Source organism: Geotrypetes seraphini, chromosome 2, assembly GCF_902459505.1.
Source record: "Geotrypetes seraphini chromosome 2, aGeoSer1.1, whole genome shotgun sequence".
NCBI classification, from domain to species: Eukaryota; Metazoa; Chordata; class Amphibia; order Gymnophiona; family Dermophiidae; genus Geotrypetes; species Geotrypetes seraphini.
Genome location: NC_047085.1, coordinates 415,782,763 through 415,806,375, shown reverse-complemented (window position 1 = coordinate 415,806,375; position 23,613 = coordinate 415,782,763). Strand labels below are relative to the sequence as shown.

The following is a 23,613-nucleotide window of genomic DNA, read 5'->3' as shown; positions in this document are numbered from 1 at the left end:
GAGAGAGAGAGAGAGAGAAGTACTGCTGACATACATTATTTTTAGCTACCTTGTTTCTGCATTTATTTTCAACTTTTGTAACTCTAAAGCATATAATTGTAGAGCTTAACACAACTGAAAAATGTCTCTTGCTTGCTGCACTGTTGTTACATATGCAATTGTCAAAGGTACAAAATAGCAAGCCCACACAAAATTCACTCAGTACCGTATTAAAAATACAATTCAATCCAGCAGTACATGTCTCTTAAAATCAACCTGCATAGGAGTATTAGCAATTTAAATATGATTACATAATGGGGCACATACTGTAGATTAGTCTTTTTTTATGCTGAAACGTGCATAAACTAAATCAGACTTTTAAATTGTACTTCAAATTGATGCATTAGAGACGGAAAAGAAAACTGACTTCCATTTTGACTGTACAAAAATTTCAAACAAAAAAAAATGGACATGTTGCTAAGTACTGTAATGTGAATTAATTATCGTACTGAAACTGTTTTGAAATGCTCATTTTGTTGGACAAGTGTTTAGCAAAATATACTCACCAGTTAGGGAGTGCTATGATGATTACTGAGATGTAGTAGACATTATACTCTATACATAAAGGAGAAGAATATGCAAGATATCTCCAAATACCAAATGGCCTGATAATCAGATCCATTAATTCATTCTTAAATTTATCTCAAAGACCTTCTTTTTCACCTTTAACATAGGCAAAATTGTAAAAAAAAAAAAAAATCTTATTTATATTCTTCCTGATATTGTTTGAATGTTCCTTTTACATTATCTACTAACACCATGATCAATATAATTAAATTAGAAAATAACAGAAAAGTCATACTGGGACACCATCAAGTCCGGTATCCTGTTTCCAACAGTGGCCAACCCAGATCACCAGCACCTTGCAAAATACCAAGGAGTAAAACAGATTTTATGTTGCTTATCCTAGATTAAGCAGTGGATTTCCCCAAGTCCAACTTAATAATGGCTTAGGACCTTTGTTTTAAGTAATTATCTAAACCTTTTTCAAACCCTGCTAAACTAACTGTTTTCACCACATTCCCTGGCAACAAATTCCAGAGCCTAATTACAGATTGAGGCCCAGATTCTCAAAACATCGCCATTCGGAGGGTGCCAATTGGAACCCGAATGGCACCTGTTTTAATTTGCCACTAACAGTACAGTAATTAACTACGCCATTAAAAACCAATTAAAAACTAGTTAAGAAAAATAAGTAGGCGCCACAAGGCACCTACAAAAAAAGGCACCTGAATCATATCTACTGGTTTACCAGCGCCAAATGTCAAAAGAGGCATAGTTGTGGGCGGGGTTGATGCTCAGCGCCTTTAAGCATGATTCCACATTGAAGATAGGCGCCAGAAATGTAGGCCAGGGTTTTACAGGCCTACATTTCCAACACCTATCTTCAATGCAGACCATAATTCTCAAAATGGCGCTGTAGTTTGAGTGACATGCGAACAGCGACTTTGCTCTTTTCTCAAACTTCAATGGTAGTTTAATGCTGACACCAGCAGATCGTTTCTGGCACTCATTTGACTTGGTATCTGAATCCCAAGTCTCAAAACTATGCGCAAAATTGATGAAATGTAAATGCACCCTTGATCCTTTTCCCTCTTATCTTTTTGCTAATATTCCACCTCAAGCAATCAATTGGCTGACTACATTACTAAATTATGCTTTAGAAACAGGGTATTTCTCATATCACATGGGTATAATTAGCCTTACCCCTCTCTTGATAAAAATAGACCTTGACCCAATATCACTTCCTACTATAGACCGATTGCAAATATACCTCTTCTAACTAAACTTATGGAATCAATTATTGCCAGCCAACTCTCATGTTACCTAGAGAAGTTTTCCATCCTTTTACCTTTCCAGCATGGGTTCCACCCAAATTTCAGCACAGAAATCCTTTTGGTCTCTCTCCTTTCTAAGATCCAGCAGTTACAATCTTGTAAGAAACACCACTTCAGTTCGATTTGTCTGCAGCTTTTGATGTAGTCAATCATAATATTCTGTATTACTTGCTCTCAGACATTGGCCTTGATAAGACTTTTTGGACTGGTTCGAAAAATTTCTATCCTTCCATTCTTACTCAGTTAATATGGAAGGATCTAACTCAAAATCTTGGAGAGCCCTTTGTGGTATTCCCCAGGGCTTCCCATTGTCTCCAATCTTATTTAACATCTACATGAATACTTTGAAATACCATGACTTGAAAATGCAGGAAACTATTAACGTACACTGATGACATCTTCATATTACTTGAGGATGACCCAGATCTTGTTGTTGTTGTTAATCTAACACCCAATATTATTCATTGCATTGCTAAGCTTTGGTCCTGGGCGATGATGGTCCAGATGAAATTGAATGCTGCTAAGACCAGACTCATGGATTGGTCCAAAGTTAGATTCTCTTCCCTCAGCTGTGACCTTAGACTCAGGAGAATCTCTGAAAATTGAGTTTTCCTCGCTAATATTGGGTATTGTTATTGATTCATCTCTTACATTTAAGGATCAGCTAAATTCTCTTGTTAAAAAGTGTTTCATCAGCCTCTATATCCTGAGAAGAGTGAGAGCGCTCTTTCATCAGCCTCCATATCCTGAGAAGAGTGAGAGCACTCTCATCAACAACACTTCTCTGTATTGGTTCAGTCAATTATCTTGTCAAGGTTGGATTATTGCAACTCAATGTACTTGGGCCTCTCAAAGGTCAGTCATTTTTGGTAAGAGTAAATTTGATCAAGGAACCCCATTGCTCAAGGAATTACATTGGTTTCCAGTGTATCTTAGAATTCAATTTAAGTGTGTTTGTATTGCATTTAAAATTCTCTTTGGCATTTTCATTACTTTGGTTCCTTTAGATTGAAACGTTCATAGATCTCATCTTACTAGGAGTTCAAATAAATTAAAACTTACATTTCCTTCCCTTAGGGGTAAAAACAGAACTTTCAAAAGATTCAGCTACTGTTTCATTTTCAAACTAACCGAGCTCTGGAATGAGCTACCGCTTTCACTTATAAGTCTAGGCCCCTTCATTTTATTTCGGAAAGCTCTGAAAACTTTCTTGTTTACTAAACACTTTGGAACCCAGCTATTCTAAATTACATTCTTCTCCTATATTTATGTACTATACTTACATTATTATAAACTGAGTCGAGCACCTTTTTGGTTGAAGACCCGGTCTATAAAATTAAGTTTTAGTTTAGTTACTTCAGGTGCTGGCCGATTCTGGTACCTTTTTGAGAATCCAGGTCTGAGTGACGAAATATTTTTTCCGGTTTGTTTTATATCTACTACTAATAAATTTCTTCGCATGCTTCTTAGTCCTTGTATTCTTAGGAAGAATAAACAAGCGATTCATATCTACCCATTCCACTTCACTCAGTATTTTACTGAGCTCTATCATATCTCCCCAGAGCAGTGTCTTCTCCAGCCGCTTTAACTCTCTCAATCTTGTTCTTATTTAAAATGTTTCAAGTTTATTAGGTTTTTATATACCACCTATCAAGGTTATCTAAGCGGTTTTACAATCAGGTACTCAAGCATTTTCCCTATCTGTTCCGGTGGGCTCACAATCTGTCTAACTGTTGGTTTGATCCCTGAGCAGTTTATGTGATGGGTGAAAGCAATACTCCTTAAACTCTCAAGTCCCAGGCAGACAAATTCAAACTGCCCATGCATTCTGATTGAGAGAGTATACTGTGGTTTGGACAATAATTTTCTCTGAAAGTGCCTGTATAGATTGTGTGCTTGAACCCCACTATTTACCCTCCTCCACTAAGAATATTAACTATTTAACCCTGCTCTCTGTTTTCTATCTTTTATGCAGTTCTTACCTCCTAGCCTATGACTCTCTAATTTCCTCAGAAGTCTCATGAGGTACTTTATCAAATGCCTTTTGAAAACTCAAATACACAATATCAACCAGCTCAACTTTATCCATATATGTTTACTCACCTCTTCAAAGAAATGTAATAGACTGGTGAGGCAATATTTCCCTCGACTAAATCCATGTTGGCTTTAACTCATTAATCCATACTTATGTATATAATATGTAATTTTGTTCTTTATAATAGTCTCTACCATTTTGCCAAGCACCAACATCAGTCTTACCAGTCTATAATTTCCTGGATCATCTCTGGAACCCTTTTTAAAAATTGGCATTATATTGGCCACCCTCCAGTTTTCCAGAACCATGCTTGATTTTAAAGATATATAACAAAATTTCTAACAATACTCTGTAAGTTTGGTTTTCAATTCTATCAGTACGCTGGGATGTAAGCCATCAGGTTCTGGAGATTTGCTACTGTTCAATTTGTCAAATGGCCCATTTACATCTTCCAGTGTTACAAAGGTTTCTCTCAGTTCCTCTGACTCATCAGCATTGAATACCACTTCTGGCATCTCCTCCACATTAATTTTTTTGCTATGGCCATGTCTCTCTTGAGTGCCCCTTTTACTCCTTGGTCATCTAGCAGTCCAACTGATTCAGTTGGCCTTCTCCCAGTTTCTAGCTTAAAAGCTGTTCTATCTCCTTTTCAGTGGCTTAGTAAAGGGCTAGGAGGTGGACCGCCCTTGGTGCCATCTTGGTGGCGGTGCCATCACCTATCCTCCTCTCTGCCCCCCCCTCTCCCCCACTGTGTGTGTGCGAGTCTTCCCTATCCCCCAAACCTCTAGCTCTTCACAGCTGCTGAGTCAGATCAGTGGTCCATCATGACCAGCAGTCCGCTCACGCGACAGCCCTCTGGTCAAAGACCAACACCCTAATCGAGACCAGCCCTACCTGACTACATTTCGGTTCAGCAGAACTTGTCTAACTTTGCCTTGAATCCCTGGAGGGTGTTTTCCCCTATGACAGACTCCAGAAGAGCGTTCCAGTTTTCTACCACTCTCTGGGTGAAGAAGAACTTCCTTACATTTGTACGGAATCTATCCCCTTTCAACTTTAGAGAGTGCCCTCTCATTCTCCCTACCTTGGAGAGGATGAACAACCTGTCCTTATCTACTAAGTCTATCCCCTTCAGTACCTTGAATGTTTCGATCATGTCCCCTCTCAATCTCCTCTGTTCGAGGGAGAAAAGGCCCAGTTTCTCTAATCTTTCGCTGTACGGCAGCTCCTCCAACCCCTTAACCATCTTAGTCGCTGCTCTTCTCTGGACCCTTTTTAGTAGTACCGTGTCCTTTTTCATGTACGGCGACCAGTGCTGGATGCAGTACTCCAGGTGAGGGCACACCATGGCCTGGTACAGAGGCATGATAACCTTCTCTGATCTATTTGTGATCCCCTTCTTTATCATTCCTAGCATTTTGTTTGCCCTTTTTGCCGCTGCCGCACATTGCATGGACATAAATCCAATATCCAATTCCATACACTCTTCAAATACAAGATTTTGTATTTGAAGAGTCTATGCGGGATGGTGGTTAACGGCATGTGTGGATCCCTGACGAAGTGGCAGCGAAACATGTCGGGTCCACCAGCCTAGTACAGCAACACTTTTGAAGATAAGTAGTACACATACTTCATTAGTCGTTTTAAAAGTTATAAAAAGTGTTTAAAAAACATAAAAGTATTTAGCATTAGCTATTAAAATTTAAGCCTTGACCGATGAGGAGGTCACACATGAATCGCTCCGTTATGAGAACATAGCCTGTATGGGACGGAGGAGGGGTGTTTCTGAGTTCTATGGCTAAAACAGAAGCAGCAACACCAGATAAGGATCTAAAGGTGTAATATAGAAAGAATACTTTAAAGGTTGGAAGCTTAGAATTGGATATTGGATTTATTCTACATGGTGATAATTCCAGGAATAAGACTTTAAATAGTGCCTTATAAGGTTGACAGCGGGAGACAGCGTATCCAGATTGTTCCCGAAGAGAGGCAGCGTGGGAACCCTGCTCCGCCCCTCTCCCTGACCGAAAGGGAACATTTAAAAGAGCACAGCAGCCAGCCGGGCCCCCTTTCAGGCCACCAGCGGGAGACAGCGTATCCAGATTGTTCCCGAAGAGAGGCAGCGTGAGAGCCCTGCTCCGCCCCTCTCCCTGACCGAAAGGGAACATTTAAAAGAGCACAGCGCCAACGGCGCTCAGCCATTTGTGAGAGCCCTGCTCCGCCCCTCTCCCTGACCGAAAGGGAACATTTAAAAGAGCACAGCGCCAACGGCGCTCAGCCATTTGGCGCGCCGACAAAGGCGCATGCGCCTTATTGCGCACCTTTGTGAAGCGCCTGCAGTGACGACAGTTGGATTCTGAAGCTAACAAAATAACAGGCTCCAATCAGCAGGAGCACACCAGCACTTTACGAGAGCGATGGAGGACCCAGGATCCCAGAGGTACTTTCCGGTATACTGCACAGAGTGCAATATGTACGACTACCTCCCCTTGGGAAGGCGGGAGTACATATGCAGTCGGTGTCAGGAACTGGAAAGCCTGAGGATGGAGGTCGGCAGATTGAGGGTCAGGGTCCAGGAACTGGAGGGACTGGAGGGACAGCGCACCACAGAGGAGACGAGCTGGTCAACCCAGAACACAGACGGAGCAGGCCCCATTGTGGGCCAGGTGAGGGACCTCGAGAGATTCATCGAGGAGGCCTATAGGAAGGTGGAGGGAAGGGGACCAGCAGCTGCACAGACGGATGTCGGCAGACGAGACCCAGGATCCACAAGGCGACACCGGGGAAGGACCTAGCGGAGGAACCATGCAAGAGGAGGAGACCGCGACTCACAGGGACCCCAAGGGAGAGACACCGCACTACACCAAGGACACGGACCTGAGGCAGAGGAGGTTGTTGAGGAAAGGGAAGTCTGCTATTGTGGTGGGAGACTCGATCTTGAGAGAGGTAGACAGTCACGTAGCTGGAGGAAGGGAGGACCAGCTAGTGACTTGTCTCCCAGGGGCCAAGACACGAGACATCACTGATAGGATCGAGAGGATCCTGGACGGAGCAGAGACAGAGGAGACTGCGGTAATAATCCACGTCGGAACGAATGATGTGAGCCGGAGGAACTTCAGCATGGCCACACTGACTGACCAGTTCAGGGTCCTGGGACGAAAGCTGAAGCGGAGCACACGGAGGATAGCATTCTCGGAGATCCTGCCTGTACCGAGAGCAGATGCAAAGAGGCAGGCAGACCTCCAGGCTGTGAATGCATGGTTGAGGAGATGGTGCCAGGAGGAGGGTTTCCACTTTGTGAGGAACTGGACGTCCTTCTGGGGAAAGAGCAAGCTCTACCGGCGGGACGGCCTGCACCTGAGCACAGCGGGAACTAGACTACTGGCAGCCAATGTGAGGAAGGAGATCGAGAGGGCTTTAAACTGAGGAGAGGGGAAAAGCCAACAGCTAATCTGATGTTGACGCTTCGGACAACAGTATCCAGAACAGATGCTGAACGGGCTGACTGCAGGGAGGAAGCAGAGGGACCGGAGGATCTTATGATCAGACAGCGAGGGAAACATCAGGTAAAGGGAGCTTGCTGGGAGAAGACTAAGGGGCATGGAGACACAGGGGGACTGGGTGGCACGAGGGCGAAAGCTGAGGGCAATATAGAGGTACCACAAGGCGAGGGGGATCAAACAGAGGCTCAAGGGATGATAGCCCAGGAGGGGGCCGGTAGGGCTTGAAAAACCAGAGGAAAAGCGGGGAAGTGGGGTGGCGGGAATGTAGGGAAGCTGAAAGCTAAGAGGGTAAAGGCTGAGGGCAAAGCAAAAGCACAGGGAACGGGAGAACTGCCCGAAATCCAAGGGCAGGCGGCCCAGGTAAATGCAGAGGTGGAGGAAAAACAACGGGACCTACGGGACCTGCGGTGCTTATACGCAAATGCAAGAAGCCTCATGGCCAAGATGGGTGAACTAGAAGTCGTGGCCAAGGGGGAGGACCTAGATATAATTGGAATTGCAGAAACCTGGTGGACAGAGGAAAATCAATGGGATGTGGCGCTGCCGGGGTACAAGCTCTACAGGAGGGACAGGACCCACAAGAAGGGGGGAGGCATAGCACTATATATAAAGGACTCTATCCACTCGGTCGGGATGGATATGGCAACGAAGGCAGAGGGGCTGGAATCGCTATGGGTCAAATTGCCGGGAAACAAGGGTGCAGGCATAAAACTGGGGCTGTACTATCGCCCACCTGGTACGCCAGAAGGAGTCGGACACGACTTGGAAGCGGAACTGAGACAGGAATGCAGGACTGGAAGTGTAACAGTGATGGGGGACTTCAACTACCCGGGAATAGACTGGAGTACGGGTCACTCCAACTGCACTAGGGAAACAGGATTTGTAGAAGCTGTGAGGGACTGCTTCATGGAGCAACTAGTCAAAGAACCGACGCGAGGGGGTGCTACTCTTGACCTCATCCTAAACGGATTAGGGGGGCCTGCAAGAGGGGTAGAAGTGGGAGGACCACTAGGCAACAGTGATCACAACGCGATCAGATTCACATTAGAAAGGGGGGACACCCATAGTAAGGAGGACCGCAACAACTGCGCTCAACTTCAAGAAAGGGAACTATGTTGCTATGAGGGAAATGGTGGGGAGGAAGCTCAGAAACATCTTTAGGATGGAGACTGTGGGAAGCGCCTGGACCCTATTCAGGGACACCCTGCAGGAAGCACAAAGAATGTACGTCCCCAGTTTCAGTAAAGGCTGCAAGAACAAGCGATCAAAGGACCCGGTTTGGATGTCAACTGAAGTAAAGAGGGCAATAAATGACAAAAAAGTATCCTTCCGGAGATGGAAAAAGGACCCAACGGAGGAAAATCACCAGGCGCACAGAAAATGCCAAAAGGAATGCCACCAAGAGATTAGAAAAGCGAAAGGGGAATACGAAGAGGGGCTGGCCAGGGAGGTGAAAAACTTCAAGGCATTCTTCAGTTACGTAAAGGGGAAGCGACCAGCAAGAGAGGAGGTGGGGCCGTTGGATGATGGGGATAGGAAGGGAGTGATTAAGGAGGATAAAGAGGTAGCTGAGAGGTTGAACACGTTCTTCTCGTCGGTTTTCACGAGCGAAGACACATCTAATATACCGGACTCAGAGGAGCTCATGAGTGGGGAACAGGCCGAAAAATTGGAGCACATAGAGGTAAGTAAGGAGGATGTCCTCAAACAGATAGACTGGTTATAATGCGGTAAATCACCGGGCCCGGACGGGATCAACCCAAGGGTTCAGAAGGAACTAAGACAAGAAATAGCGGGCACAATCCAGCATGTTTGCAACCTATCCTTGAAAACTGGTGAGGTACCAGAGGATTGGAAATTGGCGAATGTCACACCTATCTTCAAGAAGGGATCGAGGGGTGACCCCGGGAACTACAGGCCGGTGAGCCTGACTTCAATTATAGGGAAGATGGTGGAAGCTATGATCAAGGACGGCATTTGCGAGCACATCGAGAGGAATGGCCTACTGAGAACAAGCCAGCACGGATTCTGTAAGGGAAGGTCGTGCCTAACGAACCTTCTGTACTTCTTTGAGGGAATAAGCAGTCGGGTGGACAATGGGGAACCCATAGACATCATTTACCTCGATTTTCAAAAGGCTTTCGACAAGGTGCCACATGAAAGGCTGCTTAGGAAGCTGTGGAACCACGGGGTGGGAGGGGATGTGCACAGATGGATCAAGCACTGGTTGTCGGGTAGACTGCAGAGGGTCGGAGTGAAGGGCCAATATTCTGACTGGCAGGGAGTCACAAGCGGTGTGCCACAGGGATCGGTGCTGAGGCCGTTACTCTTCAACATATTTATCAATGACCTGGAAAAGGAGGCAAAGTGCGAGGTTATAAAATTTGCAGACGATACCAAACTGTGCGGCAGAGTTAGGTCCAGGGAGGAGTGTGAGGACCTGCAAAGGGACCTGGACAAGCTGGAAGACTGGGCAAACAAATGGCAAATGCGCTTTAACGTGGAAAAATGCAAGGTCATGCATATAGGGAAAAAGAACCCGTTGTTCAACTACAAATTGTGGGGGGCATTGTTGGGAGACAGCAGACTTGAGAGAGACTTGGATGTGCTGGTGGATGCATCACTGAAGCCATCTGCACAGTGCGCAGCAGCCTCGAAAAAAGCCAACAGGATGCTGGGCATCATAAAGAGGGGCATAACAACCAGGACGCAGGAAGTCATCATGCCATTGTATCGAGCGATGGTGCGTCCACATCTGGAATACTGCGTTCAGTATTGGTCGCCGCACCTCAAGAAGGACATGGCGGTACTTGAGAGAGTCCAAAGGAGAGCAACGAAACTGGTTAAAGGGCTGGAACACTGCCCATACGCCGAGAGGTTGGATAGGCTGGGGCTCTTCTCTCTGGAAAAAAGGAGGCTCAGGAGAGATATGATAGAGACCTTCAAGATCATGAGGGGCATAGAGAGGGTGGATAGGGACAGATTCTTCAGACTGAAGGGGACAACAAGTACGAGGGGGCATTCGGAGAAACTGAAGGGAGATAGGTTCAAAACAAATGCAAGGAAGTTTTTTTTCACCCAAAGGGTCGTGGACACTTGGAATGCACTACCGGAGGAAGTGATCAGGCAGAATACGGTACAGGAATTCAAACAGGGATTGGACGGATTCCTGAGGGATAAAGGGATCGTAGGATACTGAGGGAGGAGCTGGGATGTAACACAAGTATAGAAAGCTAACCAGGTAATAAGTATAGAAACCCAACCAGGTCGTGCATGTGCAAGACCGGAGGGTTAGGACTTCGATGGGAAGATAGGACTTCAATGAGAAACCAAGGTGGCAAGGGAGCCCCTTCTGGTGATTCAGACAGGTCGTGACCTGTTTGGGCCGCCGCGGGAGCGGACTGCCGGGCAGGATGGACCTATGGTCTGACCCGGCGGAGGCACTGCTTATGTTCTTATGTTCTTATGTTTAGCACATTGCATGGACGGCTTCATCGACTTGTCAATCAGAACTCCCAAGTCCCTTTCCTGGGAGGTCTCTCCAAGTACCGTCCCGGACATCCTGTATTCATGCATTACATTTTTGTTACAGACATGCATCACTTTACACTTATCCATGTTGAACCTCATCTGCCATGTCGATGCCCATTCCTCGAGCCTGGTTATGTCACATTGCAGATCTTCGCAATCTCCCTGCATCTTCACTACTTTGAATAACTTTGTATCGTCCGCAAATTGAATCACCTCGCTTGTCGTACCTATGTCTAGATCATTTATAAAGATGTTAAAGAGCACGAGTCCAAGCACCGAGCCCTGCAGCATCCCACTGGTGATGCTCTTCCAGTCTGAGTACTGTCCATTTACCCCCACTCTGTTTCCTATGCTCCAGCCAGTTTTTTTTTTTTTTTATTTATTTATTTATCAAATTTTTACATCATTATCATTTATACAGATAACAACTTAGGAAGGAAATCACAATAAAAATAAAAACCTAACTAATATTTAAACATTCCACTAGCTCCTCAAGTCCACATAATTGGGAGAAAATATCCAATATTTAAACAGAAACAATACTAGAATGGAGGGGTTATTAAAGTCAGTGGTGACTCAGGATGTAAAATTTTCTCAGGAGGTGATAGAAAAGTTGGAAAATGTGGATGCTAACTTGAAAATTATGGAAAAATGTATTAGAACAACTGAGTCTCATGTGGTCAAATTGCAAGCAGTGACCTCTACAACTGTTAAAGATTCTCATATTACTCATATGAAATTTGAGAAAATGGAAAATTTTCAAAGGGCAAAAAATCTAAGGTTAGTTAATTTCCCAAGAACTGAATTATCTCCAGAAATATTGATTAGGAAATATTTTAAGGAAATATTGGGATTGACTGACGCAGAGAATTTGCCCATAACAAATTTATATTATATTCCCCAGAGAAAGAAAGTTCCTATAGGAATGGGTGTAGATCAGTTGGAACAGATTGATTTTGATTTAACTGGTTTTTTGGAGGACTCTCAAGATAGAATTCAAACTAGATCTACCCTATTGATAACATGTGTAAGAGAAATAGATAAATCTTTAATAATGAAGGCTTATTTTCGGAATAAGCAAGAAAAATTCTGCCAGTTTTTAATCCACGTGAGTATTTCACCCTCGATTCCATGGCTTGCAATTTTCCGAAGTAGTCGTTCATGCGGAACCTTGTCGAACGCCTTCTGAAAATCCAGATATACAATGTTGACCGGATCGCCCTTGTCTATCTGTTTGTTTACTCCCTTAAAGAAGTGCAGCAAGTTCGTCAAACACAATCTGCCTTTACTAAAACCGTGCTGACTGGTCCTCATCAGCCCGTGTCCGTCAAAGTGATCAATGATGCTGTCCTTTATCAGTGGCTCTACCATCTTTACCGGTACCGAGATCAGATTCACAGGTCTGTAGTTTCCCGGATCTCCCCTTGAACCTTTCTTGAAGATCGACATTAACATTTGCCATCTTCCAGTCTTCCGGAATCTTTCCCAATTTGATCGACAGATTGGCTATTAGTTGAAGCAGTTCAGCTATGGTCCCTTTCAGTTCCTTGATGACCTTCGGATGGATGCCATCCAGTCCCGGGGATTTATCGCTCTTAAGCCTATCAATCTGCCTACACACCTCCTCTAGACTGACCGTCAATCCTGTCAGCTTTCCGTCTTCGTTTCCAGCATATAGCCTGCTGTGTACATCTTCTTCGGTAAATACGGATGCAAAAAATTTGTTCAGTTTGTCGGCAATTGCTTTGTCCTCTTTTAGCACTCCCTTTATTCCATGGTCATCCAACGGTCCCACCGCTTCCTTCGCGGGTCGTTTCCCCTTAATATATCGAAAGAACGGCTTGAAGTTCTTCGCCTCCTTAGCTATTTTTTCCTCGTAGTATCTTTTGGCCCCTTTTACCACCTTATGGCACCTGCGTTGATGTTGTTTGTGCTTGTTCCAGTTTTCATCCATTTTTTTACCTTTTCCATTCCTTAAATGAAGTTTTCTTGTCTCTGATCGCTTCCTTCACCTCTACAGTAAGCCACGCTGGTTCTTTGTTCTCTTGGATCCCTTGTTGATACACGGTATATATAGATTTTGCGACTCGGTGATTGTGTCTTTAAAAAGGGACCAAGCAGCATATCAAACCTGCTGCTCACTCCAGCCTCTGTTTCTCTTTGAAGTCACCTTCCTGGTCGCAAGATCAGGAAGTGATATCAGAGGGAGAGTCGAGGCCAGTGCTGGCAGAAGGTTGGAGATGCTTCTTGTGCTAGCAAAGTTAAAGAAGTATAGTGAAAGAGAATAGGCACGTGCGCGTGGGGGAGGAGGGGGCCACTACCCTGGGTGCCTCCTACCCTCAGTACTCACTACTTCTTTTTAAATGTTGATGCCAGCAGCCTGGTTCCATCCTGGTTAAGGTGGAGCCCATCTGTGCAGAATAGGTTCCCTCGTCCCCAGAATGTCACCCAGATCCTAAACCACAGGTGTCAAAGTCGGTCCTCGAGGGCCGGAATCCAGTCGGGTTTTCAGGATTTCCCCAATGAATATGCATGAGATCTATGTGCATGCACTGCTTTCAATGCATATTCATTGGGGAAATCCTGAAAACCCGACTGGATTACGGCCCTCGAGGAGGGACTTTGACACCCCTGTCCTAAACTATATAAATCCCTTATCTATGCACCATCACCTCATCCACACATTGAGACTATAGAGCTCTGCCTGCTTCTTGAGTCCTGCAGGTTGAATAGACCGCACTTCTGAAAATGCTAGCCAGGAGGCTCTGGATTTTTGTTTTCGGCCTTAGAGCTTAAATTTTGCTCCCAGAACCTCCCTACCACATTTCCTTATGTTATTGGTACCCACATATACCAAGACATCAGGCACCTTCTCAACACTTTCTAAAATCTTATCTAAGCTATGCGTGAGGTCCGTCACCTTCAAATCACGCAGGCAAGTGACCCACACATCTACCAGCCAAATGAGCTATCTACATGCCTAATGACTGAATCTCCAACTACAACAGTTGTCCTACGGGCAGAAGCCTCTGAAGACATATCTTCTCGCACAAAGGATATTGCACCCCTGATGAGCAGGTCCTGGCCAAGATTACTTCCTACTTCACCAAGGTGATGCTCTCCTTTAAGAAGAACTTCCTCCTCAAAGACTGCACAAGGGCTGATAAGACTAGAGATGGGACTTCTCTACAACATCCCTATAGGTCTCCTCCATGTACCTCTCTGTCTCTCTCAGCTCCTCCAAGTCTGATACTCTAGCCTCAAGATATTAGACTCCATTCCCTGAGTGCTAGGAGTTCTTTGCACCAAGCACATACATAAGATCTTTTACCAAATGGGACATAATCAAAAATGTGACAGTGCAAAAGACTGGGTAGCCCTCATCTCACTGCTAGACTGCTGCCTGCTTCTTATTATTGGTAATTTCTTCATTAAGTTGCTAAAGGAGTGGGAATATGTACAACTAAGGTCCCCTAAGATTGCTTGTTATATGTTAGGCTCTGGTATATATTTATTTTGTATTATTATTATTTTGTAATGTTGTAATTGGTAGGTTTCCTTCCAAGGATCTAGTAGGCTGCATTTCTAAGAGCTAATTACTTGCTAATAGAGATGCCCTAAACATTTTTGTAATCTTCTAATTGATTCTAGGGCTTATAAATCAGAGATCAGGCCAGGGGTGCGTGGAAGTTGGAATGGGAGGGAGAGAATTAAACTGAGGCTTCCTGTGCCTACATGCTTTATATTGATACTATAGCAATTTTAAAACAGCATCTTTAAATGCTGCCTATGAACTGTAAGATTTTCTGTTCTAAGAAAAAACTATTCCTTAACTCCCTTGCTAAATGAGCAGAGTACTTAAAATAAATAAAGTCCCTGAGCTTACCTATTTAAGTCTCCTGTTCTCTCCTATTTTTCATTTGGATCCCAGTCAACAAAATATGCCAGATTTATGTCAGCTAATCAGCATGCTTTGCCCAAATAGATTTTCTGAAATACAATCTATGTCTTCAACATTAGATGGCCACCTTTTACAATAGGAAAATAAAATGTCAAAAGCAATTATAACAATAGGAAACACTAATAATCAATAACAAAAGAACAGAACCAAAAATCTAATTTGCATGCCTTCACATGTAATTACACTACATGCTCTTCAGTAAAGTGGTACGTAATTAGAAACATAGAAACATGACGGCAGATAAAGGCCAAATGGCCCATCTAGTCTGCCCATCCACAGTAACCATTATCTCTTTCTCTCTCCCAGGCCCTCTTGAATTCAGACACATATAACTGCATGGGGCATAAACATGAGCGGGACATGGGCCTGTTGCCACTTACTTTTTATCTACTTATTTAATTCACGGTAAACGAAGCGCAAAACCTATATATTTAGGAAAGGGTGCAAAAAGAATCAAGCAAAAGACCCGGCATGGATAACCAATGAAGTCAAGAATGTGATGGGGACAATCATTCCGGAAGTGGAAAAAGGATAAAACTGAGGAAAACTGGAAAGAGCACAGGAAGCATCAAAAAGAATTTCATCGCGTGGTCAGAGAAGCAAAAAAAGAATATGAAGAGACTTGCCAGGGAAGCACAAAATTTTAGACCATTCTTCCAATATGTGAGAGGAAAACAGCCAGCGAGGGAGGAGGTGGGACCTCTGGATGAGGGAGACAGGAAGGGAGTGGTGAAGGAGGAAGAAGAGGTGGCAGACAGATTAAACACGTTCTTTTCATCGGTCTTCACAAAGGAGGACACATCCAACATGCCAGAACCGGAAAAAATCTTCAAGGGGGATCAGGAGGGAAAATTATCATGTATGGAGGTAAGCCTCGAAGACGTACTCAAACAGACAGATAGACTAAAAACTGACAAATATCCGGGCCCAGACGGAATACACCCAAGAATACTGAAAGAGCTCAGAGACGAAACGGTGGAGTTGCTGCAGCAGATTTGCAACCTATCCTTGAAAACAGGGGTAATTCCAGAGGACTGGAGGATAGCGAATGTTACACCTATCTTTAAAAAAGGATCAAGAAGCGACCCGGTGAACTACAGACTGGTGAGCTTAACCTCAGTTCCGGGGAAGATGGCCGAATCATTGATCAAGGACAATATCAATCAGCATATAGAAAGAAATAATCTGATGGGAACAAGCCCGCATGGTTTCTGTAAAGGAAGATCATGCCAAACGAACCTACTGCACTTCTTTGAGAGGATAAGCGAACAATTGGACAAAGGTGACCCCATAGACATCGTATATCTGGACTTCCAAAAAGCCTTCAACAAGGTGCCCCATGAGCGCCTACTAAGGAAACTGTGGAACCACGGAGTGGAAGGGGAAATGCACAGATGGATCAAAAATTGGCTGGCAGACAGGAAACAGAGGGTAGGAGTAAAGGGACACTACTCTGACTGGAAAGGGGTCATGAGTGGCGTCCCACAGGGGTCAGTACTGGGACCGCTACTGTTCAATATATTCATAAATGACCTGGAGTCAGGGACGAAGTGCAAAGTTATAAAATTCGCGAACGACACAAAACTCTCCAGTAGGGTTAAAACTGTGGAGGAATGCAAAGAACTACAAAGGAACCTGAACAAACTGAGTGAGTGGGCAGACAAGTGGCAGATGAGCTTCAATGTGGAGAAATGTAAAGTCTTGCACATAGGGAAAGGAAACCCGATGTATAACTACACGATGGGGGGGATGGTACTGGGAGAAGGCAAACTGGAAAAGGACTTGGGGGTTTTAGTGGATAGGACAATGAAGCTGGCGGCACAATGTGCAGCGGCTTCAAAAGAGGGCGAATAGAATGTTGGGCATTATCAAAAAAGGTATCACTACCAGAACGAAGAAAGTTATCCTGCCACTGTATCGGGCGATGGTGCGCCCGCATTTGGAGTACTGTGTTCAATACTGGTCACCGTACCTTAAGAAGGATATGGCGATACTCGAGAGGGTCCAGAGAAGAGCAACAAGGATGATAAAAGGCATGGAAAACCTTTCATATGCTGAGAGGCTAGAGAAGCTGGGGCTCTTTTCCCTGGAAAAGCGGAGACTTAGAGGGGACATGATAGAAACTTATAAGATCATGAAGGGTACGGAGAAGGTAGAGAGGGACAGATTCTTCAGACTAGCAGGGGCAACAAAAACAAGAGGGCATTTGCAAAAATTGAAAGGAGACAGATTCAAAACAAATGCTAGGAAGTTCTTCTTCACTCAGAGGGTGGTGGACACCTGGAATGCGCTACCAGAGGAGGTGGTAGGGCAGAGTACGATTTTGGGTTTCAAAATGGGATTAGATGATTTCCTGAAGGAAAAGGGGATTGAAGAGTATAGTTAGAGGGTTACCATACAGGATATTAAAGGATTAAAGAATAGAATGTTTTAGGTATAAGATCACTTACAGGTCATGGACATGGGGGGGGGGCCACCACGGAAAAGGACTGTTGGGCATGATGGACCCCTGGTCTGACTCGGCAGAGGCCATGCTTATGTTCTTATGTTATGTTCTTATTTTATATCCCGTCTTCCCCAACAAGCTCAAAATGGGTTACAGGTTAACATACATACAAGTTGCAGTTTACATCTGTAAGTTCCTCATGTTGCATTTATGTCTACCATCAACCTGGCATAAGTGAGTGTGCCTATCTTGAGGAATATGAATGCGGGTTGATGATCCTATTTTATGAAGGCATCTGTGCACATGGATACTGTTATTGAATAGATCAGTGGTTCTTAAAACCGGAGGCAGATTTGCATATAATAGAGGTGACAGGCATGCAAATCTGCCTCATGCATATTCTGTGGGTCCCATAGGGCAGGTTTAAGATCCTCTGGAACTGTTAGTACTGGGGTACTAACAGTGGGTACCCAGTTATAGAACTGTCAATATGCAGAAAATAATACCTGCATATTGGGGATATTTTTCTGCAAGTGAGTTTGGGGCTAGAGAATGATACGGGAACAAATTTTTCCCTATCCCCATGGAAACTCATTTTCCCGTCCTGTCTCTGGGAATTCTTTTCCTGTCCCTGCCCCATTCCTGCAAGCTGTCTTCGTCTGTACAAACCTCAAACATTTAAAAATCATAAGTGTTCAAGGCTTGTGCAGTTAAGGCAGAGCTTACAAGAATGGGGCAGGGACCGTGCCAAACGCATGGGAATGGGACAGGGAAATTGAGTTCCTGCGAGGACGGGGAAAAATTTGTGTCATCCTCTATTTGGGGCAAAGAGTACACTTCTGTATTTACAATAGTACATGCATAAGAATTGCGAGAACAAGGAACCACAAAGAATAAATGCAAACTTGTGTAAAAATAATTTACAGCTTATTTTCCAAAGAAAAGTTTCCCATTTTGAAAATCTACCTGTAGACTTTAGATATGCCTACTTTTTGAAAGTTGCTTGCATAAAGTATAAATGACGGTGAAAAGAAGATATTTTGTAATACTGCAACATGTTTTATGTATGGCTATTGAAAGTCCACAGTATAAGAGAGAATTTGAGGACAAAAAAAAAACTAGATTTTTGATTCTGTTCTTTGGTTAATGATTATTAGCGTTTCAAAGTCTCATAATATTTCCTTCTGATATTTTTTGTTCCTATAATAAATGGAACAAAGGCAGATGGAGAATGGGGTTTGGGAGAGAAAGGGAACACACTGATGGAACAACAAAGGGCATTTGAATATCAAAAATGTCAGACCCCTGGAAAGAAGGGAAATCTTTGGGAGATAGGAAAAGAACATTTCAAAGAGAAGCTTTATTAGGTGCATAAACACTGACAAAATTTCAATCACTACCATGTGCTTGAAAATGCACTTAAATCTCCTCTTCCTCATAGAAACACGACAGCAGATAAAGGCCAAATGGCCCATCTAGTCTGCCCATCCACAGTAACCATTATCTCTTTCTCTCTCCGAGAGATCCCACGTGCCTATCCCAGGCCCTCTTGAATTCAGACACACCTCTTCCGGGAGACTGTTCCACGCATCTTGCCGTAAAAAAGTATTTCCTCAGATTACTCCAGAACCTATCACCTCTTAACTTCATCCTATGCCTATCCTCATTGTATTTATTTATTCAATTTTCTATACCGTTCTCCCAAGGGAACTCAGAACTGTTTACATGAATTTATTCAGGTACTCAAGCATTTTTCCCTGTCTGTCCCGGTGGGCTCACAATCTATCTAATGTACCTGGGGCAAGGGGGGGTAGATTAAGTGATTTGTCCAGGGTCACAAGGAGCAGCGTGGGTTTGAACCCACAACCTCAGGGTGCTGAGGCTGTAGTTTTAATCAATGCAACACTCTCTCTCATAAGCTCAAAATATGCCCAGATATTTAAAAAAAACCAAACAAAAAACTGTTTGATGGTGCTTTTCTCTCCAACCACATTCTCTATAACCTCCCATGAACAGTTGTGAACTATGCAAGTGTTCTGGGGGGTTTTTTTTCTATTCAGGCTTTTCTTCATGCTGCATACATATCCACTCTCCTGTAAAATCCCTCCTATTCATCTCTGGGGACAGTAAAGGCAGCCAAGGAAGGTCCAGGAGCCAGAAAATTATAAAAATAAACATGTAAAACATGTATATACCAGTTTTACACTTCTAGGCACCATGATCACAGGTCCTTCAAATAAACAGCTGCCTAATTCCTGCCAGAGCTTAACCATTCACAGCAGCTTCCCTTTCACAATATGGGGTTCATGTTCAGATTAATACAAAACACTAAGCTCATGCAATTAAGTGTTTTGAAAAAAAAAATAAGAACACACAATGTTTGTTAATTAAAAGCAATTTATAAATATTGTAAGATCTATAAAATCTAGTCATTAAGTAAGGAGTTCATTAGCAGGCCAAATATGCATCTGCCACTCAGACACAAGCTCCTTAATTGCCTTGTAATTTCGCAAGAAGCAAAAGCTAAAAAATATGGCAGCAGCTATTATTAGTAAATTCACAACATTCAGTGCCAAATTACTTATTTAGTACTGCAGCAGCTTCTGGGTAAGCAGCATCTTCCTGTGAAACAGGTATAATGAAGGCCCGTATGAGACTACCGAGTGACACCTTTTGACATTACATCACTTCTATGTCTCGGGGTCAATCCAGCAAGCACCATTACCCAGTCGAGCACTATAACAATGAAGAGACAGGCCGCACACACCCTGACAATGTAAACAAGCTTCTTTCCCTGACCCTACCCAGCCACGTGTGACTGATGGTACATTAATTCCAAAGTAAAGATGAATTTTGGAAATTACTGCATGTCAAAGCAGTTAAGACAAAAGAATGCAAAGCAAATGCAAGGTGGCATCTTCTGCTATTTCGTTCATTTGGAGTATAGGTCTGGTTGTAATGCTATGCGTTCCCCTTTCATACAAGAACAAAATCTGCTGACAATGAAACGAAATGCGTCTGGCCTCCAGAATGTCACACCCCTACTTTGTCCACTCCTGCCACTGTATAACACTACCTGGTATCAAGGTCATTGAACTGTAAGTCTAGTCACATAAATCTTATTTGCTCAAAATGGGAATCTCATTCATTGTGCTTTCTTTATGTCAGGTTATAACTAATTATCCATATCATTTGCTGGGCCATAGGCTATAAACAAATGCAAAAGGACTCACATATCAAGATATCGATATTGGCAGGCTAAGTAACAGAACAGATATTTTTAAGACTAGGAACTATCAGCATTGTATTTTTATAAGCAGCCTAAAATCAGTATATGAGGCAGTGATATATTTTATGCCATTAGGACAGGAGTAGGCAATTCCAGTCCTTAAGAACCCCAAGGATGTCAAGTTTTCAGAATATTCACAGTGAATATGCAAGACATATAGCATGGAGGCATGCAACTCTCTCTCTTGCATATTCTTTGTGGATATCCTGAAAACCTGACCTACCTCGGGTTCTCAAGGACTGGAGTTGCCTACTCCTGCATTAGAAGCCTCTTCCAAATTTTTGGGAGTGGACCAGTCCCATTTTACCAGCCCTCTCTGAATTTATTTGGGGTGGGGGCTTTTAATTTAAATGTTTGCCAGTGATGTAAAGCACTAGGTACCAAAAAGCACTGCTATACGAAGAATTCAAGATTCTAGTTCTAATAATTACCTAAATATCTGCCCAAGATCATGGCAATAAGCGTTTTAAAAATATGGTATAACTCTTGTTCTCTGGGGTGCAATACTCTTCAATAAAATAATTCTGGCACTCCTATAATAAAGGATGGAAAAACAATCCCTTAGAAGACAATTTCCCCCAGATTCTTTAAAAAAAGGTCACCCAAATTTGTCCATAAAGCTTAGATCTGATTGCAAATTAATTAGTTAGTGAACCATTATCAATTATTTGGCATTAATTGGCACTAATTATGATTTAGATTCTGTAACACTACACGCCTAAATTCTCTCACATGCAACTCTAAATGGGGTGCGGCCAGCGGAGGGGCATGGGGCGTTCCGAAAATTTAGATGTACAACACAATCATTTACATGCCCAACTTCCACTAGTTGTATGCCAGCATTTACATCAGGTTTCAGTAGGCGTTGTCTTTGCGCTGAAAGCTGGGCGTTGGAATCCGTTCCAAGTGCTAACCTATAAAGTTGCTAAGTGACCTTTATAGAACTAGAGCTTCATGCATATCTTAATGGCACCTCCGTTTGTTTATAGTCCTTTTTAAAGCTCTTGGAGATCTTTTGTCCGATAATGGATACATACCCATCTTTGGTTTGATCCACTACACCTGCCAGGAGCTGCACAGTGTTTGGGTTAGGCTCCCCTTCACCAGTCAGATTTAAGTAACGTCTAACAAAGTCATTGGGGGACATGAACCACTCTCCATTCTTTTCAACACTTGTATACTGGGATAAAAGATAAAAAAAAAAAAAAGACTACATTAGACATTTAGCAAACCAAAAAGAACATATTTGCATATATTCCAAACTGAGTATGCATTATGGTCCAGGGCCTGTTCACACTTAGATATAAATGCATATTTTATTTTAAAATGAAAGTGTATACTCTCTTTTATGATTCCATTTTCACCTCAGTTGAATAAGAGAGAAATGAGATGGCAAAATGTCCATTTTTATGTGCATATTACCTGTCCAATACTTGCAACAAAATCTTTATATGAAGGTAGGTTCTTAAGTGAACTTCAGACTGTGAGCCTGCCTATACAGGAACCTAAATACTGTTTATCTGACTACAGTACAACAAAATAAAACTAAATATTGTCGTGTCTAATAACCTGTCTTGCAATTTTATTTTTTTTTTTACTTTCCCTGAACTTGGAGAGTAGGCTCTTCATCTTGTTCTGGAATTCAACCTCAGTCTTCAAATCTCAGTTGGCCATTGCTTTCATTCACACTCCAATACAGTCATTCACTTTAAAAAAAAAAAAAAAAAAAACCCTCTAGTTCAGCTTTTAATAAGATACGTATTCAGCAACTAGAACTTTAAATTATTAGCTGAAAAAAACTAAACAAAGAACCCTTTTTAGCCTCCAAAAACTGAACTTCAGTCCCCTTCACAGAACCAATTTTTTTCTGAATGAAAAATGTGTAAGTCCTAAAATTGTCAAAGCTCTCACCTTAGGAGAGCATGTAATAAAATATTTTTTAGTTTTATCTCTGCTGAGAACTGAGGTTAACTTCACAAACCCACAGATCCAAATTCTCCGCTAAAATCTGCTGGAAAAAAAACTACTCTAAGTAGATCACAAATTCTCAGTTTCAGACAGTCACAAATTTATTACTCCTTTCACTCAAAACTCTCACTTTTGACCTAAATTCTCCTTCTCTCAGACAGAGCACCTTGTCTCTCAGCAGATCTTCAGTTGCTCTCCCTCCTAACTGCCACTACTTAGCCAGCTTTGTGACTTGTTCCAGCCAATCGGCTTCATGTTTGTTTAACGCCCATCCTTCAAAACAAACAAACAAACAAAAAACCGCTGTGTCCATGAACTTTCTAAAAGTAAGAGCAAGAAGATCCCTGAGCCTGCAATTGAATTTTCAGCGGGTTTTTGCTGATATGGTTTAGTATTTGCTGATTTTGAGATAAAGCTCATGCCATCACAGCTGTTCCCAGTGATAAGTAAGGTGGGACCTTTTCATTTTTCTACCTTCTGGGAGTGGGAGAGAACTCCACCCCCCACTGACGCTCCAGCCGCTGAGCCAATTGGAGGGCTTAGCGGGAAACCTGTTTGAAAAATCTCCCCCTTTCCTTTGGCTCTGCCATTTTTCTACCTGCTACCGGTGCGACCGAGGATCCTCTTGGGCGTGGGAGAGCACTCCGCGCCTCACCGACGTTCCAGCCCTTGAGGGCCCAGTTGGAGGCCTCAGTGCCTAACGGCAATCAGCCGTTTGGTGTGCCATCTAAGGTGCACTCGCCTTTGCAAAGCAACCAAGAAGAGACCAAACCTCCATCCTTGTGAAGGCTACTTATCCAACCCACAGTCTGTTCAAAGTCACAGCCTCCATCCACCTGACACTGCCCCTTGAAAAACGCCCAGGACACCCGATTCCTCTTCAGCCCTAGTGGAGACAAGCAAGCCTCAACAAGCAGAGAAAGGAGGAAGAAGTCCTCCATTTTACCCCTCTTTGGCCCAACAACCTCCAAGAGAAAAATAACAACTTCCCAACCCCCAGAAA

General features: G+C 43.2%; 1 protein-coding gene across 6 annotated transcripts in view; it reads right to left on the bottom strand.

Annotated features, from left to right (window-relative positions):
• Positions 1–23,613, bottom strand: part of SLC25A13 (solute carrier family 25 member 13) — a 475,810-nt gene that overhangs the window by 316,382 nt on the left and 135,815 nt on the right. For 4 of the 6 annotated variants that reach the window (XM_033931081.1, XM_033931080.1, XM_033931082.1 and 1 more), the window contains exon 3: positions 21,680–21,822. The exons of 1 other annotated variant lie outside the window; for it this stretch is intronic. In XM_033931081.1, coding sequence (XP_033786972.1) covers positions 21,680–21,822 — 143 coding nt within the window. Of the gene's footprint in view, positions 1–21,679; positions 21,823–23,613 lie in introns of those variants that run through there. One more of the 6 variants, XM_033931084.1, reaches the window with a different exon arrangement.